Genomic DNA, 19,891 nt, shown 5'->3' on the forward strand with positions numbered 1-19,891 from the left:
CTCTAATTACATCTCTGCTTGCTATGTAGCAATTAAAAAGAATTGGGTAGGGCACATCATTGCCTGTTCAGTCGCTGAATGTTTCTCAGTAATGAGTTGTATGAGAACTATTTTGGGGATAAAAAAAAATTACATCTTAGTTCAGGTGGTAAAATGTCGCTCTGTAATCCAGGTATACCATGATCTGGTTACAAGCTCTCACAAAGCATTCCTTTAGCCACAGACCTTACATTCCATTTGCTTCTTTGTTTTGGTGGCATGTAAAACATGTCTCAGAATATGCAGACTTTTAATTTACCAAAAAAAACAAAACTGTGAAAAGTATACTTGCCATTCATGGCCCTAAAGTGGAACTTGATTCAGTTTTATTGGAGTACTAAGTAATGTAATCTTAAATGTTTCATGCTATGTTTACTTTTAAAAAGAAGAGCATTAAGTGGCCTTTAGACATTTGCTACCATTTACTGCTTATGTTAATAATACAAATTCAAACATTTAAAATAAAGCTGCTTTCTTAGTTGTTTTGAACACTTAACCCGCCCCATGGTTCTATAGATCTTGTTGTCCAGTATGCTGGGTGGCTTCAGAAACAGTTTCCTCTGTGCCTAATCACAGATTTCATTTTATTTTTAAAAATGCTTTTGTTATATACTCTTCAAATGCTCTCATTGACACTTATTATAAAGTAGAATGAAAACCTGTCATGGACTTTATATTCACGGATGGGTCCTGGCTGCATGGGAACTTCTACTTGTTTTGACTTTCCTTAGGGACAACCTGGGAGTAGGGAGTTAATGTGGAGAGATCACTAAGCCCATGCCAAGGGTTCCCTGTTAGGGCCTGGGGCAATGGAGACTCCACTGGGCATTCTGTTGGACTCATACGCTATGCAGATTATACTAGTATATATACAGTGTGTGTGTGTGTGTATACACACACACACACACACACACACACACACACACACACCCCTTCATCAAAAGGTCACAGGACAGTTTACAGCTCAGTGGCAAAAATACCAAAATGCAAACACATAACATAATATTTCCCAACTCTTACATTCTGTGATTCTATACAACAAGCACATAAGCAATACACAATAAGCAGCAGTGTCAAAATACTCACGATGGAATAAATTCCACAATTCAAACCTTGTGAAAAACAAGAGTCTAATAACTTATTTTCTGCTTGTCTCATATACATCTATAAGGCAGAATGCATATTTAACAGCAGGTGTATTAAAAATAGGGGTGGGGGAAAGGGCAGCAGCATATGTAAAGTACAGAAACAGTGTACTTTGATTTTATAATATTTGCATTTTGATTTTATAATGTTTGCATTTTTGTAATCGTATCTAGTATGGCTGTTTCTACCAAAAGAGAGTATTGGTTTTGTTGGTGCTATATTGACGAGAGCCCTTTCCATATTTTGCTACAGCTCCTCTTCCCATGATCTGTCAAGCTCATGGGACCAGTCAAATCTCCATCGCACCTCAGACCAGTTCAGTTCTGCTGGAAGCATGGACAGCTGGGATCACACACCCCAGGTGTATCAGTATGGACAGATGTCTTCTGCAAAGTCCAACAGTAGTATTGACCACTTGGGGAATCCCAGCAAAAGGGATTCTGCCTACGGCTCTTTCTCTACTAGCTCTAGCACACCTGACCACACGTTGACCAGTGCAGATGCTGCCTCAGTTGAGAATGCCGGGTACAAGGTGGGTCACTGGGAAACCCCAAAATCAGGAAATAGCAAGGCTGCCTCATTTCTAAGTGATAATGGAGGATTAGATGAGAAAACTACCTGCTTTGCACCTCAAGCACCACAGTATGAAAACAACAGGAGCCCCCGGCTGGAAGATCATTCTGATTCAAAGTATTCTGGGTCCGGAAGATCAAATTTTGGGCCTGTGTGGTATGTCCCAGAGAAGAAAAAGTCGCCCTCCCCTCCACCACCACCACCACCTCTTCGTAGTGATAGCTTTGCTGCCACCAAAAGTCACGAGAGAGCCCATGCTGCTCCTTATTCAGAGGGTATTCAGAGCACCCAGCACTTTGACGTCCAGCACAGGCTGCAAGCCAAGAGTGACTGGAGTGCCGAAACTGTAGAGCAACAAAAGAGAGATGCCAGAGCAGTCGACAGGGCCTCCGAAGGTAGGCAGAGCAGCAAACCAGTCTACAGATCCGATCTCAGTCTGGATTGTGGTTTGTCTTCTGCCGGGGACAGGGTCAACAACAACAACATCATAGGAAATTTCAGCAGGCTGCAATCATCTCTGTCCAGCACGGATGTTCGATTTGCACAGTCCACTTATGGCCACCATCACCAGCGCCAGTACAGTGACGAAAGCACTTTCTTTCGCAATGCAAAAGTCTCTGCATCACCTAAAGAGCAACGGCACCTCTCCACTTATGCTGGCATTCAAGAAAGGCCCACTGACAAACATAGCTGTCATCCAAACCACGCCAGGATACTTGATAGTACTGCTTCTGCTGCCACTTCTTCTGACGTGAGTGCTGAGGAGAAAATGGACAACACAGGGCTAAGCCGCTATTACTGTGTGACAGTGAAACAGCCTGTTCAGGGAAACTCGAGACCACTACTCAAAGATGAATGTCGGAATACTGGCATAGGGAACCACGCTTCCTCTGGCCCACAGGAGAGTCCTGCTATAACTACAATGATCCAAAGTCCCAAATACTGTCTACCTCAGCAGCCTCTTGAGCCTTCTCTAGATGTGTGTGAAAAGAGCAGCCATTACATAGTTAATAAAGGAGACGATGTTAGAACAATTGTAATGGAAGATTCTAGAAAGGTAAGTTTCCCTGAAAAGCCAGTGCAAGCCAAGAACTTTGAGGAGAACCATGATAGTTACTGTGAGCGGGAATATGGGCGGGAATGTGCCTTAGTGCCCACCAGTAAAGCTCCCGCAAAAGATTTCAAGTGGAGTCAAGAAGAGAGCTACAAAATTTCTCCTCAGAAGACCCCAATGTTGCACTCTTTAGCTCAGGAAGGGAAAAGCCAGGCTGATCCTGCTGCCGAAGCGGAGATTACTAAGCAGCCTGCATTTGATGCTAACCTGGGCAAAAACACACGAAGGAGTGATCGTTTTGCTACCACACTGAGAAACGAGATCCAGATGAAAAGAGCAAAGTTGCAGAAAGGCAAAAGCACAGCTGTCTTAGCAGGGTCAAGTGAGACCGAAGAGTATGCTGAGAACTGGAAACCCGATTCAGCAGAAAAGATAAACTCCTCATCAGAAAGTTCTTTTACTAATGTATACAAAGACAATCTGAAAGAGGCCCAGGCCAGGGTCTTGAAGGCCACCTCTTTCCAGCGAAGGGACCTGGAGCCCAGTTCTGCGGATTATCTTCCAGACCGGAAGACAAATAATTATAACTCTTCTCCACTGGCTCTTGTCTCTGAAGATGAGGCAGGCTTTCTTGGGGCTAGGCAGTCTTCTAAACAGACTTCACCTGGTAGTAACATTCACCACGTTTCTCGCATTGGAGCTAGGAAGAGGTTCACAACGGAACAAAAATTGAAATCTTATTCTGAGCCTGAGAAGATAAATGAAGTGGGGGTGTCAGATGATGACTACCGGCCACGCCGTCGTCCAACTACTTCTGAGGAAGCTTTGGGTTCTTTTGCAGATAGGTGGAAGTTCTTTGAAGAAACGAGCAAGCCTGCCTACCAAAAATCTTCACAAAGACATGCACCTTATGGTCGGCCAGAAGTACAGACTCCTAATGATCCTCATACCAATTCTTACGAAGGTGAGATTGAGGGGACATGGTATGAAAGGAGGATGAGGTCGGCTTCTTTTGGAGTTGAGAATATGGTTGGTACACGCAGTAGACCCAAAGAAAGTGTCCATTACAGTGGCCGCAAAGCAAAATCTGGACAATCTCCTAGGTTGGAAACTTTTGCAGAATACCAGGCATCATGGAAGGAGCAGAGGAAACCTATAGAAACTCGGAACTCGGGAAGATACCATTCAGCTGACAACATCCTTGATGCTGGCCATGAGCAGCTTGAGAAATCTCCATATACGCATGAACGGTCCAGGTCATCCCCTTCCACAGATTTCTACAAACAGGTAAAGGGCGATTTTATTCCTACCCTTAAATGTTTTGCCTTGGAGAGAACAAAATGTTTAAGACCAAGAGATTAACAGGACCAACTGACAGTAATCTAGGAGATTCATGATTGCTTTTCATTTTCATTTAATTTTACAGCCTGCTGTACGCTTACAAACATACCGAAGGATCTACAAATATCAGTTTGGCTTACCAGCCAAACAGGAATTATATTGATAGGCGTTATATACTTTTTCACAGAATTCCTCACCAAAGGTTTCTGATTAATATCAGTCTTGGAATAAGAGGACAGATCATCTTGCTAGTCTATAACTGGTCACAGAACAGGAACCCCAAAGGGTAGGGATAAATGGACAGTACTTCTAATAGGGGAAAGTGAGCAGCAGGATCCTTCAAGGACCTGTATTTTGATTGGTACTATTTAATTCATTAATAAATGATCTGGAGTCAAGGGTGAGCATTGCGGTAGCCAGGATGACTCCAAATTATTCAGGACAGTAAAGTGCCAGGCAAATTAAATAGGCCCAAAAGAATTTCTCTAAGCTTTGCTTTTGGGCAACAAAATGGCACATGAAACTCAATGTTAAGTATGTAATCTTGGGCAAATTGGAACAGACATGACCTTACTTCACAGACAATGAACTGGCGGGCCTAATTTAACTGTAAATGGTATATAACTTAATGAAAACAATTGCAGTAGCAGTGAAAATTCCATAGTAGAGACAATTTATGTCCATTATGCATGACCATTTTTGGAATATGGTGTATAGTTCTGGGCATTCTGTCTTAGAAAAGGTATTGCAGAACTGAAAAAGCTGCGGATAAGGGCAACCATAACAATCAAGGAGTCAGTGCACCTTTCCTGCAAGGAAAAGCTAAAGAGTTTGTGACTTTTTAGTCCAGGAAAACTATGACTGATTGGGAGTAATGACAGAGGTATATAAGATTATGCATAATGTGAGAACTTTTTTTCCTCCAGTAATACAACAAATTGGGGTTGCACAATTAAATTATTAAACAGCGGATTCTGAACAAGCAAGGCAGCGTCAGCAATACTGGGCTGTATGGGCCAGTGGTCTAACTATGTACCAGTGGTCTAACTTTGTTCCTTTGGTGGCAGATGACAGCATATGCGACCCTAGAACACAGACAGGTGAACAAGCAGCTGATGTTGCATAGCTGATATTTTTAGGACCAGCAATAGTGTTGCCAGGATGGATATTGTGAGGGAGTGTACCTTTAAGGGCACCTCCCATGTCTACTTTAGTTGGTTAGGCCCAAGCAGGAAGCAGGGCTAGAAGCAAAGTGAGAAAGTACTAAAGGACAGAAAGCCTGTTGTACATAGTCCTTTAATAAAGCTGTTTCCTGTTAGGCTCCTCAGACCTGCTCATCAGTTCAACAGAGAACCTTTCAGATATAGAGACAGCTTGATACCTGGGTTGGTTTCAGGGTCTACTCCTTGTTTGTGAGTGTTCATATAAGGTCTACTGTTGCTGATTAGTAGCTGGTTTAGATTGGCTGAGAAAGCTGTCTGTGGACAAGGACATACCATTCCAGGCCTTTGAGAGGGAAGTATCTGGAATGGACTGTAGCTCATCAATGAGGATAATGGGAATGTGTTTAGCTGGGAACTAGGTGACAGGTGGTGGTGTCATTTTTTATTCTGGATCTGTCTTGGAGCAGATGTAGTTGTAGCATAGGATGTCGCTGTGGACAGTAGACCTTTTGTATGTTCTGTGTGGAAGCTGTAAGCGCACAGATACGTGCAGCTGCCAATAGCTTTCTTGTACAAGGTGTCTTGTACACCCATCTTTTGCAAGTTCAATTATTTAGCATTTTAAAGATAATTAAGTTCTAAAAGCTCCATGTCTTAACTACTTTTAAAAGAGATGCCATTCATATATATATATCTCCCCTCTTTCCTGTGTGCAAGTGCCAAAACACACCCATTTGTGCACGCACACAGTTCTTGAGAGTCCTAAAATGCTTGCAAGTAGCAAGTTTTTGCCAAAGTGAAAAAAAGTTGTTCCTTTCTAGAGCAGTCAGATGAATTAGTAACTTGAGTACAAGGATTGTAAAGCCAACTGAGAGGTTGCATGGAATATACTATTGTGCTTTAAGCCAAATCAGCATAAGAGTGGATACATTATGGACTCTAAACAAACCCACAAATGAAGGGGTGTGTAATAATATATTTTTCTGCAGACTGAAACTTGATGATTTGGTGCTTTACTATGTTATGAAACCTTTTTTCAGGAAGCATCAGCTGAAGCAAGGAGACATGCAGAAAATAAAAGGGAAGACGAACATCTTACGTGCTCTCCAGCAAGATCTGGTGAAAGGAGCTGTGATTTAAGGTAAGCAGTTTTATGTGTTTCTGTGTGCAGGGCTTATTGGCATATACTGCAGAATATGGTTAGCTTAATTTTATCCAGCAGGAGTTGAAACTATTAAAAGAACTTGCTTTTAATAGTCTTTTTGTTTTTGCTTTTAATATTCTTCATCTACGTGATATGCCTTTATTTCTCAAGGAAAAAGAAAATCACTATTAAATATGCAACTTCTGTTAAGAGTATAGTAATACTCCAGAGGTAATTCTCAGATATTTCTTGCATATATGTTAGAGCTGTTTACATCCACATAAGACTTCAGGCTGCATTCCTAATCCCATTTATCTGGCAATAAATCCTATTGAATTCAACAGGACTAATTTATGAATAGACATGGTTAGGATTGCTTGTAGGTGCCTTTGAGCCTCTCACATACTATTCCTGGGGGAGTGTTAACTCTTTTATCACATGTTTTGTTTGTTTATATCTCACCTTTTTCAATCATGGAATCCTTGGTAGTATGTTGGTGGTCCTCAGGAGGTTTCTAGGCATTGACCAGACTGAGACCTACTTAGATTCAGCAAGGTGATAGCCTCGTCCCTCCAGACCATGCCTTGGGGGAGAGAGAAACGTGTAGAATGTACTTTATAGCCAATGTAGGTTTGGCACTGAATTGTATTTCTGGGGAATGCATTAAGTGCTTTCAGCGAAAGTGCTTTTAAGAATGGAACAATGGATAGTTCATTCATAAGAGGAGGTGCCTGATTGTTTGTGTTTTCTTTACTGGGTCACGTTATTCATTTTGGCTTAAAACATTGGCATGGGCAGCCTTGTGTCACTTGATCCCTTCGCATACAAGGAGCTTTGACTATGTCCTGTTGATGGACAGGACAGAAATTGCTTAGTAGGCTTGGAGATTTGTGTGTGTGTGCATTTTAGCTAATTGTTGCTATCTGAGAAAACTAAAAGTAGGTTATTCCAGGGAGACGAGTTTGAGAACTGTTGTCACAGCCTTGGAAAGTGGCCCCATTTTTGTCATTTTTAGCACACATAAGTGCACTAAAGTGTTCTGCTTCTCTTCACTATGGCATTATGGCCACCACAGTATGTTGGAGCAAAATAGGAAGCATAGGCAGATTTGGTATTGGAAGTGTGCCCTCAGAGCATGGCTGCATACTTGGATATCCTGGAAGAATGAAAAACTGAAAGAAACCAAAATTGACGTACTCACCTATCCCTAGGTCAGGTCTGTTTGACCTAGTTGTATCCGCTGCATGAAAGAAACAGCAGCAAACTGAGGAAACTGTGACCAGACACAAAAAAACATGGGATATAATGGAAGTCAAGGTATTTTTCAGGGACCTTTTATATATGCATACATGTGCACTGAAAGCATATTTTTAAAATCCTGAAATGGGTTGCACGTTTAACATTCTCATGCAGTACTTTATTATAAGTTTTATTTTTTAAAAAACCCATTCCTTTGGCTGTACAGTACTCTGTTTTAAACCCATCCCGGCTGCTGCTGCTGAAGGATGGGTAATAAATTTAATAATAATAGCTATTGATAAAATACATATGGGACATTGGTGTTTTTAGTTGTTTAGTGTAGGACTCCTTTTACTGCTTCCACACCCACTTCAGTGAGCCTAAAAGAGAGACACCAAATCTTCTAAAATCAAGCTTTCTTTCAACATTTGGCATGTAACTGTTTAGTGACCACCTAGTTGAAAAAATATGTAGTTTGTTCACAGTATTTTTTTAGAAGTGGGGCTTAAATATACAAGACTGAAGTCTACCTACTTTAATACTGTATATTGAAATTTCTACACATACTGAAGCTCAACATCAAAAAAACGAAGATCATGGCCACTGGTCCCATCACCTCCTGGCAAATAGAAGGGGAAGAAATGGAGGTAGTGAGAGATTTTACTTTCTTGGGCTCAATGATCACTGCAGATGGTGACAGCAGCCACGAAATTAAAAGACGCCTGCTTCTTGGGAGAAGGGCAATGACAGGCCTAGACAGCATCTTGAGAAGTAGAGACATCACCTTGCCAACAAAGGTTCGTATAGTTAAAGCTATGGTTTTCCCAGTAGTGATGTATGGAAGTGAGAGCTGGACCATAAAGAAGGCTGATCGCCGAAGAATTGATGCTTTTGAATTATGGTGCTGGAGGAGACTCTTGAGAGTCCCATGGACTGCAAGAAGATCAAACCTCTCCATACTGAAGGAAATCAACCCTGAGTGCTCACTGGAAGGACAGATTGTGAAGCTGAGGCTCCAGTACTTTGGCCACCTCATGAGAAGAGAAGACTCCCTGGAGAAGACCCTGATGTTGGGAAAGATGGAGGGCACAAGGAGAAGGGGATGGCAGAGGACGAGATGGTTGGATAGTGTTTTCGAGGTTACCAGCATGAGTTTGACCAAACTGCGGGAGGCAGTGGAGGACAGAGGTGCCTGGCGTTCTCTGGTCCATGGGGTCACGAAGAGTTGGACACGACTAAACAACAACACACATACTGAAGTCACTTTAACATGTACATTTTTTAAAAAAGAAACAAAGCTAATTTTTTTCTGTATTTGGCCCACGTTTGAAGGACATTTTTCATTCATCTGTAGAAAAGTGATATTGACATGCTAGATTGGAACTTGTCCATTGTAATCTGGAAGCATGCATGGGAAACAAAAAGCTCTCAGTCTCTGAAATATTAACAGACTTCGAGAGAACATGGACATTTTGTGTTTACATTTACCTTTTTATCAGTAAGCTACAAATCGTTAATTTATATGACATAAGAGTCCTGGAACCAGCGGTGTTATTTGTTTTGTTATATTTACACTGTGATCAATGCAAAGCATGGAAATCTCTCTGGCTTCTGAGAAAAATAATCTAGTTTGTTGTGCAGCCCTGCCATGCTGCCACAGGCAGGTTGCAGCAGCGAGGTGGCAAGTTTGTGCATATATGTATTGGCGAAGTTCTTGGAGAGAAAGATTATCAGTTGGGCTCAGACTAGTCAAAGAAGTCACTAAAAGGGTGTACATTTATAACATGTTTCTGGTTTATGCTATCATAACCCTCCCCATACAAAGTAGCAGAGGTGACCTGAGTTGTGGTCATGCCTGTGGCCAAGGTCATATGACCCAGTTTGCAAGAGCAAGAACCATGATCTGCTTTATTTACAAGTTTTTAAGTTAAATAAAAATAAAACTTAATGCAACTTCATTAATAATAAGATTTCATTTATCTTATATGGATTAAAAGTTGTTTGCAAGTCTGTATTCTTAAACTTCAAAATTGCACTGCCAAACTGAGAGATAGAATCATAGAATCATAGAGTTTGAAGAGACCACAAGGGCCATCGAGTCCAACCCCCTGCCAAGCAGGAAACACCATCAGAGCACTCCTGACATATGGTTGTCAAGCCTCTGCTTAAAGACCTCCTAAGAAGGAGACTCCACCACACTCCTTGGCAGCAAATTCCACTGTCGAACAGCTCTTACTGTCAGGAAGTTCTTCCTAATGTTTAGGTGGAATCTTCTTTCTTGTAGCTTGGATCCATTGCTCCGTGTCCACTTCTCTGGAGCAGCAGAAAACAACCTTTCTCCCTCCTCTATGTGACATCCTTTTATGTATTTGAACATGGCTATCATATCACCCCTTAACCTCCTCTTCTCCAGGCTAGGAATTCCTCTTCTCCAGATGGAATATTTCAGTCCTTAATTTAAATAATAATAATAATAATAATAATAATAATAATAATAATAATAATATCTTCTCCCACCCACCCCCATTTTTCATGTTGCCAAGTAAATAATGCAGGGTAACTTATCTTACCCAATGTGTGAATAGTTAGAAGAAATTTATCAAGCTGTGCAATAGAAAATATATGAAGGGCACACAAGGTGGCCACTTCTTAACTTGCTTTTTTACTTTTACCATTTCTGACTATCCTCATGACTTAAGAATGCTGGTTAGGCAGATTTGCCAGAATGCTTTATAAGTAAACATATAAGTAAATAATTTTCTTTCATAAAACATAAAATTACATTGTGTGGTGTATGTACATACAATTTGTGACTAAGGTTGCAACCTAGAAACCCAGGCTTCAATGAAGTTACTTCCTAGACCACGTTGGGATGCTTTCCAGAGGAGAGTGTTTGTTGCCCTCATGTTCTCTGCTCAGCATCCCATTGGCAACTGGTTGGCTACTGTAGGAAAGAGCATGCTGGACCGCACAGGCCTTTGGTGTGATCCACCAGGGCTCTTCTTACGAGGAACAAGCTTGTGCATCGTTTCTGACCCTGTTCACACACCATGCTTCCATCAGTCATATATCTGGTGGCACTGAACTGCTTGCACATCCCTTTTTTCTGGTGAATGGCTAAGAATGGTTTGTAACCTCGAAGGTTATTGCAAACCATCTTTTTTGCTTTGTTTTTAAAGATACACAGAATGTTTATTTGTGCCACAAATATGAGCAAACCCTTTAGTTCCTGTAAACCTACTGAAGGTCTTAAATTTTGACAGCAGGGACACTTTACTAAGGCACAGATATCCCCCTTACCCTGAGATGTGAATGTAACATTATAGAGCCATTGTTTCTGGCATTACACGTGTTCAATTTTTATTGTGGATCTCTCATCTTTGGTCAAACTGGTTGTGTCTGTGTGCAAGATAGCTTCCATTGGTTGTTGTTTTTTGACCAAACCCAAAAAGTGTGAAGGTGTAATTTGCAGGGCAGTGTGTGAGATTTTGAAGGCAATTATAAATGATACCTTCCTTGAACCTGTCACAATTAGGCAATAGTTAAGCAAGCACAAGAATATGTTTTCTGCAGGTTCCACGCCTATTGTTTATGACACTAGAATGCCTAATAATAATAATAAAAACAACGAAACTCACAACAGTGCATTTGCAAAATTCTTTTTTGAGTGGTTAAAAAAGAACACAAAGCTTTGAAGTCTACAACCTTTACTGCCGAAGGTCAATAATTTCTGGTGATGTAACGTATAAAACAAGCTGAGCCTTCTGTCACTGAGGTTAAAGTTGACAGTGCTTGTATGAACTTGTCAGTCACATGAGAAGGCAAAAACAAGCCAGCTGTTGTGAGGCATGGCTTTGAAAACCATCTGTATGTCAGCGAGTGAAACAGAGGCTGGGGCAGATTCCATTCACTGTTCCTCGCTGGGATGTATTTGCAAGGATGCAGCCTTCCTGAATCCATCTGAATAGCAGCAAAATGTTTATAGATTCTGGTAAGTTAACAAATCTTAGTTCTCCGGTAGCACTTAGGTCTATAAAGTACTGCATTGACTCTTAATTAGTAAGTTCAAAGCTTATTTTTGTTGCTGTCGCTGCAGCGCTCAGTATTCCTTTTGTTCTTCTAGAATGCAATCCTGACCACAGAGTTATGTGTGGGTAAATCCCACTAAAATCAATGGAACTTCTCTCCATATTACCGTAGGCAGGATTGCAGCCTTTGCCTTTACGTGCAAGATGTGTTTGCCCATCCCTGCCTGCAGAAAGTACTATAAAAGATTACAGTGGGTGAGGCACTGCCTGATATAGTACTTTTGTTTTTAATGTATCTTCTAGTTCCCGATTATTATTATCATTATTTAAAGGAACACTATGGCAGAGGAACTCTTTCACTGCAGCAAGAGGCATTGGGCTGTGTGTGCAGTTTGTGGCTGCTTTTGTTTTCACAGTTAGCATAATGCAGTCTGGAATTAGAAGGCAGCGCTTTTCAAAAAAGGTTTGTTTTCTGGTGTGAGCCTCGCAGCCTGTCCACCCCTCATTTATGTGGCTTCAAGCCTGTCTTGCTGCTGCTGCTGCTGCTGCTGCTGCTGCTGCTGCTGCTGCTGCTGCGTGATGTGAGATCTCCATACTTACAGCTTTTTGAGCAGAATTGTCACTGCGCGGTGCAGGTTCAGATGGAGATTGCTATTTATTTTTGCTGAAGCATCTGGAAAGATGAGGCTTAGTATACGGAAACATTGGCTGGGGTTTCTGAAAGCAATTGGTGAGTAAAACCAAAAAAACCAAAACCCTAGTTGGAATGAAAAACTGATATTGAAAGGTGTGCCTGCTTTGTTAACTGATGAAAATAGGTCAGAAGGGTGGGGGAGAACTGGATGGATTTATTTTTCCTTCCTGTTCCTTAGCCCTGTGCAGAATCAGCTATTAGTAAAACACATAATTTTATTTTTTCTCTTATACTGTCTTATTTACTAGTGTTTAGCTGTTGGTGTAGTGTTGGTATTTTTTTAACGTTTAATACCAGTATGCCTTGCTTTGAGACTTCAAAAGAGGGGGTTAATCTCTCCCTCCCTCGCACACACACACAAAACAATCTTTTTTTTAAGGACTAAGCGCAAGGAATGCAAATGATTTTTCTATCAACCCTTTTGCAGCAATGCGAAGTATTCTTTTCTTTTGTTCCAATAGTGATTGCCATTTATAGAATGTGATTTGACTCCTTTTAAGTGGATTGCCTTTTTGCAGCTGGTTTAGAATCTGCTGCAAGAGCCTGGCAACGTATCGTCGTGGCTTAGTTCGCTGAAATAAAATCCTTTTGGAAACCATTTCCAGAAGGGTAGCTGTGTTGGTTTGCTGCCGCAGAAAGAACAAAGAGTCTTGTTTCACCTTAAAGATAAACACATTTATTACAACATAAGCTTTCATGGACGGCTTTCTACTTCCTTAGATATATGAAGTGCTATCCTGTTACAGGTATATATGCGGTTATGAACAGTGAGGTCAGAGGAAAATGAATAATTAGGAATTCAAGAGTGGTAGGTCTGCAAAATAGTTGTTGATAACACAGGTATCCTGGCATTGGTAAGCCAAGTAACACGCATAATATGATTTTTTAAAATAAAAAAAATCAGCCCACAAGCCGTAGCATAGCATTGACCCTTTTGATGTATTGTAATTCGGTAGTTTCATGTTGCCTTCTCACTTTGAAGTTCCTTTGCTCCAGGATGGACACTCTAAGGCTACTTTCACAGTGTCCTGGGAGAGGGCAATGTTTTTGAATACTGGTTTTGAACTTTCCCATTTAAAATAAGAGGTTTCAGCCCATTTATTATTTTGCATAGCAACTGGCCTATTTGCCCTAAATAGAATGCAGAAGGGTATCGCCGGTAGATGGTGGTATATGTCACATTGGAACATGAGCAGCTGAAGAAGCCAAGAAATTTCAATTTTCTCCCATACCATTTTACCAGCTTATGATGCAGTACGGCAAGTACAATCTTTAAATCAGGAATGGGGAAGCTGGATGACCCTCCAGATGCTGTTAAGTTCCCATCTGCCCTACCTATTGGCCCTGCTGGCTAAGCTGGTTGGAGCCTTGCTCTCAAATAAGTGACTTGTTCAAATCTGAATGAGATTGAATTTGAGTGTCATTTATAGTGTAACTATTAGGTAGCAGTTATACTATTTCTAATGACCTAAATTATATATTCATCTTAGACATAGTGATACTGCATCTAATAGGCATTTTTCAGGGCCATGGGAATATATTTTAAAATATCAGAATATATTTTACGGGGGTTATAGCGTGTAATCTCTGTAATATGTTTGCACTTGCATTTTTTCTCTCTCTTCCCTCTCCCTTATATCTCTCAGGAAGTCCTTGGATATGTCTTCACGTGTTCCAGTACTTTTAATTTGCTTGTTCTGTGAGCAGATCCTTCTTTATATGTAGCTGTACACACACACAGAGAGAGAGATAGAATTGGTTATATAGATATAGCATTGTTTGCAACACACAACTTAGATCATTGAATTGTAGAGTTGGAAGGAATCCATAGGGTTCAGGCCCCTGCAGAAGTAAATGTGCCATTTTGTAAGGCTTGCCTGCTCAAATAACAAACCAAAATAAAGAGAAAATATCTCTGTAAACCACCAGGCAAAACACAAAAGTCAAAGTGATCAAACAGTAAATAATAGCACTGTATTTATTGTTCATAATAAATATTTCAAATGAAGCCATTGGCATTATAACCATCAGGTTTTGTCAACACAAAATATAGTGTTATTATTTATAGTTTGTTCACCTTGGATTTTTGTGTTTTACATTACTGCTCAAATGGTAATGACAAAGAGTGGCATTCAGCTGCATTTATCTCAGAGCAGACCCATTGAAATAAATGTAAAATGACTATTTTAGATCCATTAATTTACCCTGAGTGAAATTTACTTGAATGCCACCCAAAGTTGTCATCAGCGGGTTTCAGAAATTCAGAAAGGCATTTCTCTGCCTTTTTGTTGTAAATGCATCATTATCTGTTTCAGACTGTTATAGATTTATAACAGGCCCATGTTTGATTTGCACACATCTGAGCATAACCTGCTTTGTAGATTATAATGCTACACAAGTCGGACCCATAACAAATACTGCAGCAGAGACTGTTCCTGTTCAGTGTTTGTCAATCAGCCATGCCCTTCTCCAACACAAGCCATTTCTTTCTGCCTCCCACCCAGTTTTCAATTCTCCCTCCCAGGAATCAGCATTCCAATGGCCCCTAAGGATGCACAGTCTTCATTGGCTGTTAGTACAAAGAAACCCTTGAGAAAAGCCCATATTCTCACAAACCTCCAGGTTACCCTGAGCCTGCTGATACATCCCTCTTGAGCACGGGTGGTGCCATTTTGGCTACGTTTGTGCAAAGACTTAAATGGGGAAAAGAGGGAATGATGACAACTTGCTTATGATTATAGGTAAGCATTAACCAAGTTCATGAGGATAGGCTTTGTTCTAGCTTGTTACAAGCATTCTTTTTCCTCCACAGTATATTTATACTGTGTGGGTGTGGTATAGCCTGGGGCTAAAAAGAACCCTGTGCCCTGATGTTGTAGCCAAAACTTCTCCCTGGTTTTTCAAGGATCAGAGATGTTTTGTTAGGTGAGAAGAAAAGCCCTGGCACGTCCATGCTGGTGAACTTATTAGGACTCAGAATTGCAAGAGGAGATGGCTATGCAATGTGTAATTAATTAGGGAGCTTATTGCAATGTGTGTGTTTGTCTGTGCACCAGTACCTAAATATTGTTTCCCTGGGCCAGGTATAGACCTGTAACATAGCTCTTCCCCTTACTTATTTTGAAAAAAAAAAACCACCTTATCTTACTCCAGTTCAGTTTGTTTAGGCTGCCTATGTATGGCATATGTGTGCATTCATTATGTACAAATGGAACCTGCAACAGATGTTGTAGTGTGGAGTCCTCCACTTCAGGGTTTTAGCCAGTCATATCTTTTTCTGGGATACTCCATTACACACATCCCCCCCCCATATTCCACCTCCACGATCTGAGACAGTATGCCTCTGAATACCAGTTAGTGAGAATCGCAGGTGAGCAGAGTGTGGTTGCGCTCAGCTCCTGCTTCCTACAGCCATCTGGTTGTCCACTTTAACCATACTTCCCATCAGTTTTCCCAGGGCAGTGTTCTGAGATCATAAGGAGACATAAATAAATTATATTCCAATGGGATAAGAAATGCAAAGCTTTTTTAAAAAAAAACACAAACCTGGATCCAACCATTGCATTATCAGAAACAGCTCTGCTAGCTGTTTCAAAGAGGACCAAGATTGGTTGGGGAACTTGTTGCCCCATATTCCTGAACATCAACTCACATCAGCCCCAGCCAGCATGGCCCAGTGATCAGGGATGGTGGGAGTTGGAGTCCAGTAATATTGGGGTTGGGCATAGGTTCCCCATTATTGCCTTGCTGCCTGAAATTCTCTAATTGGAAGTGCTGGCTGAGATGGCTCAGTTGTCAGAGTATGAGACTGTTAATCTCAGGGTCTTGACTTTGAACCCCACATTGGGCAAAAGTTTCTTGCATTTCAGGGGGTTGGACTAGATGACCCTCGTGTTCCCTTTCAACTCCACAGTTCTGTGATTCTGTGAACCAATAATCTGTGCATCTCCGCAACCCACAACACATTGTTCAGAGCCTTCTCCAAGTTCCATTTTACCTGTAAGAATGCTAGGGCACCTGAATTCTGCTGCTTTGTGACCTGGGCACTTTTGAGTTAAGCAGTGGGAATAATTTATTATTATCATTACTTTGAAAACCACCTTTATTACTCATCCTGATTTTCAATGTTGAGCATTTGGGGGCGGGGAGCCAGGAGCAAACCAAGCGCAGCAAACTCAGCGGGTCCTTCCCAGCATCACAACTGAGGTGGCAGGGTAACCATAACAGCAAAAATTTTGTCAAGGCTTGCTCCATTGCTTCCTTGCTGTAGCTCCAACTCTCCTCCACATCCCAGTGCTTGAGATGGATAGCATCCTGTCACGTGCACCAAGGCACACACATTAGTTTGCTAACTTTCCCCAGCATAAGGAGGAAGTGGGGACGGCAGCCAAAAATGGAACGGCAAGGGAGAGACAAAACAGACACATTCATTTCACTGGCATGGCAGCTCTGCCAGCTCATTTGTGAAGCTGGGATGCAGAGTGGCTGAGCAATGTACTTTTGGAGTCCCCTCTTGATGTAATGTCTGTCCTCCGCTTTGGTGGCTTCAGAGAGCTTCTCATAGGCCACTGTGATAACAGGATGCTGGGCCAGATCTGATCCTGCAAGTCTCTCCTTATAGGAACATAGGAAGCTGCTGCATGCTGGGTTTGATCATTGTTCCGTCTAGCTCAACAATGTCTACACACTCACTGGTAGTGAGTCACTCTTATTATGTAAGTTCTTGGGGACATATTCCCAGTTAATCATGCAAAGGATTGCAGCTTAATTTTCCTAAGAGCAGGCTTGCACATACCTCAATATATGCATGCATGTATTTAACCTGAACACAATGCCCTTCAATGGAGTTTACAAACTGAGCTGGGAGTTATTACGTGTTTTGCAATCAAATGGGATTTCTGTTTGGTATCTTAGACTATTAAGGATATATATTTATATCTGTGTACCTGAATGCTGTTGTTTATTTGGCTGTATCAGCTACATAGTTACACACCTTTATGATTTCTAACTATGTGTAGCCCATACAGCCAAATAAACAACAGCATTCGGATATACCGTATTTGGTATGTGTTTTCCCCACTATAAAACTCAAAAGTGGTGTGCATAGGGTTTCAGATGCCTTCCCATTAAGGCACTGGGTAGACACAGATTTGCTTAGCTTCAGTATGGTTACATCATGTGCTTTCAGTCTGTGCTCATGTCAGACTGGGTGAGCATTAAGAGGTTTTCAGCAGAACAGGGATTAGGAGGAAGAACAATGCACAATTTGGATGTATCCCTACAGAGCCTGACTGTTACTGCATGGAACGTTATTATACAGCTTTGGGAGGAATCCTTAAGAGTATCTCTGAATTATTTTTTACAGCGCCACAAATAATGGCCCATAGTCAAGTCAATCAGATTTTTATTGCTTTTAGTCAATAGCCATTACAGTGTAACCAGAGGGGAGGGGAAAAGGAGGCTATCCAATACAAGTTAAACACAAACACTTTCAATAATGCTTTATTACATACACAGCCCAACAAGACAACAATAAAAACCTACCAACATCATATGAATCAATATGGCTAACTTGACCTAACAGTCGTTGTCCCCTCACACACCCAAACAAATCCTACTGCAGTCAACCAAAGACAACCAACCATTCCCTGCCCCCCACCCACCTCGCTCACTACCAAGGAAAAATAATAAATGAATAGAAAGACAACCTACCCAAGTGACACTGACACAAAAACCCCACACATACATTAAGTAAAATAATGTAAGATTTACTACCCCCTCTCCCCACTTCTCTTCTCCCCCAACTGTATACTGTATACAACATTAAAGTCTCACATTGAATGTAACTGATCAGTAGAAATGATTCTGTGACCTGAAAAAAGAGACAATGCACGTACTTTTGTAACCAAAGAAAATATTTAATTATCTATCTATACACACACATACACACAAATGAGTATGCCGTAGAATGCTTACACAAAAATGAAGCCATTAGTACTTAAATTACCACCCTGGGCCCATTTATGCCTACTTGCAGTTAGATTCAGAACTGGAAGGTAATCTGTATATACCTCCTTAGGATAATGAAATAAGAGCCACTTCACAAAGTAGCATTAGATGATGATGATGATGATGATGATGATGATGTTGGTGGTGGTGGTGGTGGTGATGTTGATGATGATTAACTTATTAGTGTGGGAGGCGAGATGTGCAGCTTTGCTTTACACCCCTTGGTATAAACACTGCTTTCAAAATATTGCCTCTGAAATATTGCCTGTGGGTTTGAATTTTAATATTAACACTAGCCACCTGAAAGCTCAGGCGGTCAAGCAGAAGACTCTTAACCTCCGGTTCGTGGGTTTGAGCCCCATGTTGGGCAAAAGATTCCTGCATTGCTGGGTGTTGGACTAGGCGAACCTCAGGGTCCCTCCAACTCTACAATTCTGTGATACTATTAGGCCAAAGAGCCAGCGGAAGAATTCCAGAAGTAAGTGATTCCTGTGTGTACACATGCCTGTGGAGGTGACAGAAGCCTGGGTTAGGAGAAGTTGAGTTTTCAGCCCTAACCGGGGGGGGGGGGGGATTCTGTTGGGGAATAGGGAGATAGGGCTGATAGGCTATAACGTATCTTTTATAGAAGGGGAATACTTCAGTGGGAATTGTTCCCTTTCTTCAGATGTGACCTCGATACACGAAGCATTCTGAATTACGTTTCTTGCGTGTGTTTGTTCTGCAAAGTCATGGACATTGTAATAGTAGGTCCCTCCACCCCAGTATGGACTTCTTGATACTTAACTCTCCTGTCACACTTTGCAGGTTTTGCCTCTGGGTTCTTCTGCTGCTTGAAGCTTTCTTTCTTTTCTCCTTTCTGAACAGTAAGATCCAGTCTCTTCAGGGGTAATATGCTTGGCATGTGTTGCATGAGAAACCACCACCCTGGATGTGTAAACCCCTTTGTGTTGAATTTGGTTAGATTTTCCTTATAGGTCTAATGGTCAGCCACTTCTGCAGAAATTACTTGGTGCTCTGAACAGTATTCTGTTGGTGCCAAGCAGAAAATCTCGTAAGGTCATCCGAATTACAATGTTGTTGTATTCGTTTTGCTACTTCTGCAACTGTGCTAGGAGCCAAAAGGATCCTTAAAGAAGTTGTATCGGAGACTGAAACTCTTGTTCAAGCATGCCATGTCAGTCATACATATTGTCGGTTTTGGCTTCCTTACAGGCCCTTCTCAAATTTGCATGCTGAGATGCAGAGTGTCTTTCTTTTCAATGTTGAAATACCTCTCCACTTTCCTGTTTTCATCTTCCTTGCATGAACACGCATTCAAACGTGCAATTGAAAAACTAGGAGAATTTGTCTGCCTTGGTGCATCTCAAACAATATAATAACAAAATGAATGTATACTAATGCCTTTTTTAAAAAAAGGTTGTCTATAAGCCATTTCAATAGGAGTACAGCACAGGTTAC

The 19,891-nt window shown here is 41.3% G+C and overlaps 1 protein-coding gene across 11 annotated transcripts in view; it reads left to right on the plus strand.

Annotated features, from left to right (window-relative positions):
* Window positions 1-19,891, plus strand: part of SHROOM2 (shroom family member 2) — a 106,487-nt gene that overhangs the window by 71,467 nt on the left and 15,129 nt on the right. For 5 of the 11 annotated variants that reach the window (XR_014563093.1, XM_083734121.1, XM_083734122.1 and 2 more), the window contains 2 exons: window positions 1,438-4,099; window positions 6,357-6,457. Coding sequence is in view for 6 of the 11 variants with exons in the window: in XM_083734121.1 (XP_083590247.1) it covers window positions 1,438-4,099; window positions 6,357-6,457 (2,763 nt within the window). In the remaining 5 variants the exon portion in view is untranslated. Of the gene's footprint in view, window positions 1-1,437; window positions 4,100-6,356; window positions 6,458-11,511; window positions 11,691-12,001; window positions 12,458-19,237; window positions 19,319-19,891 lie in introns of those variants that run through there. The other 6 variants (XM_083734119.1, XM_083734117.1, XR_014563094.1 and 3 more) reach the window with 4 other exon arrangements.

This window comes from Podarcis gaigeae, assembly GCF_964106915.1.
Source record: "Podarcis gaigeae genome assembly, chromosome: 4".
NCBI classification, from domain to species: Eukaryota; Metazoa; Chordata; class Lepidosauria; order Squamata; family Lacertidae; genus Podarcis; species Podarcis gaigeae.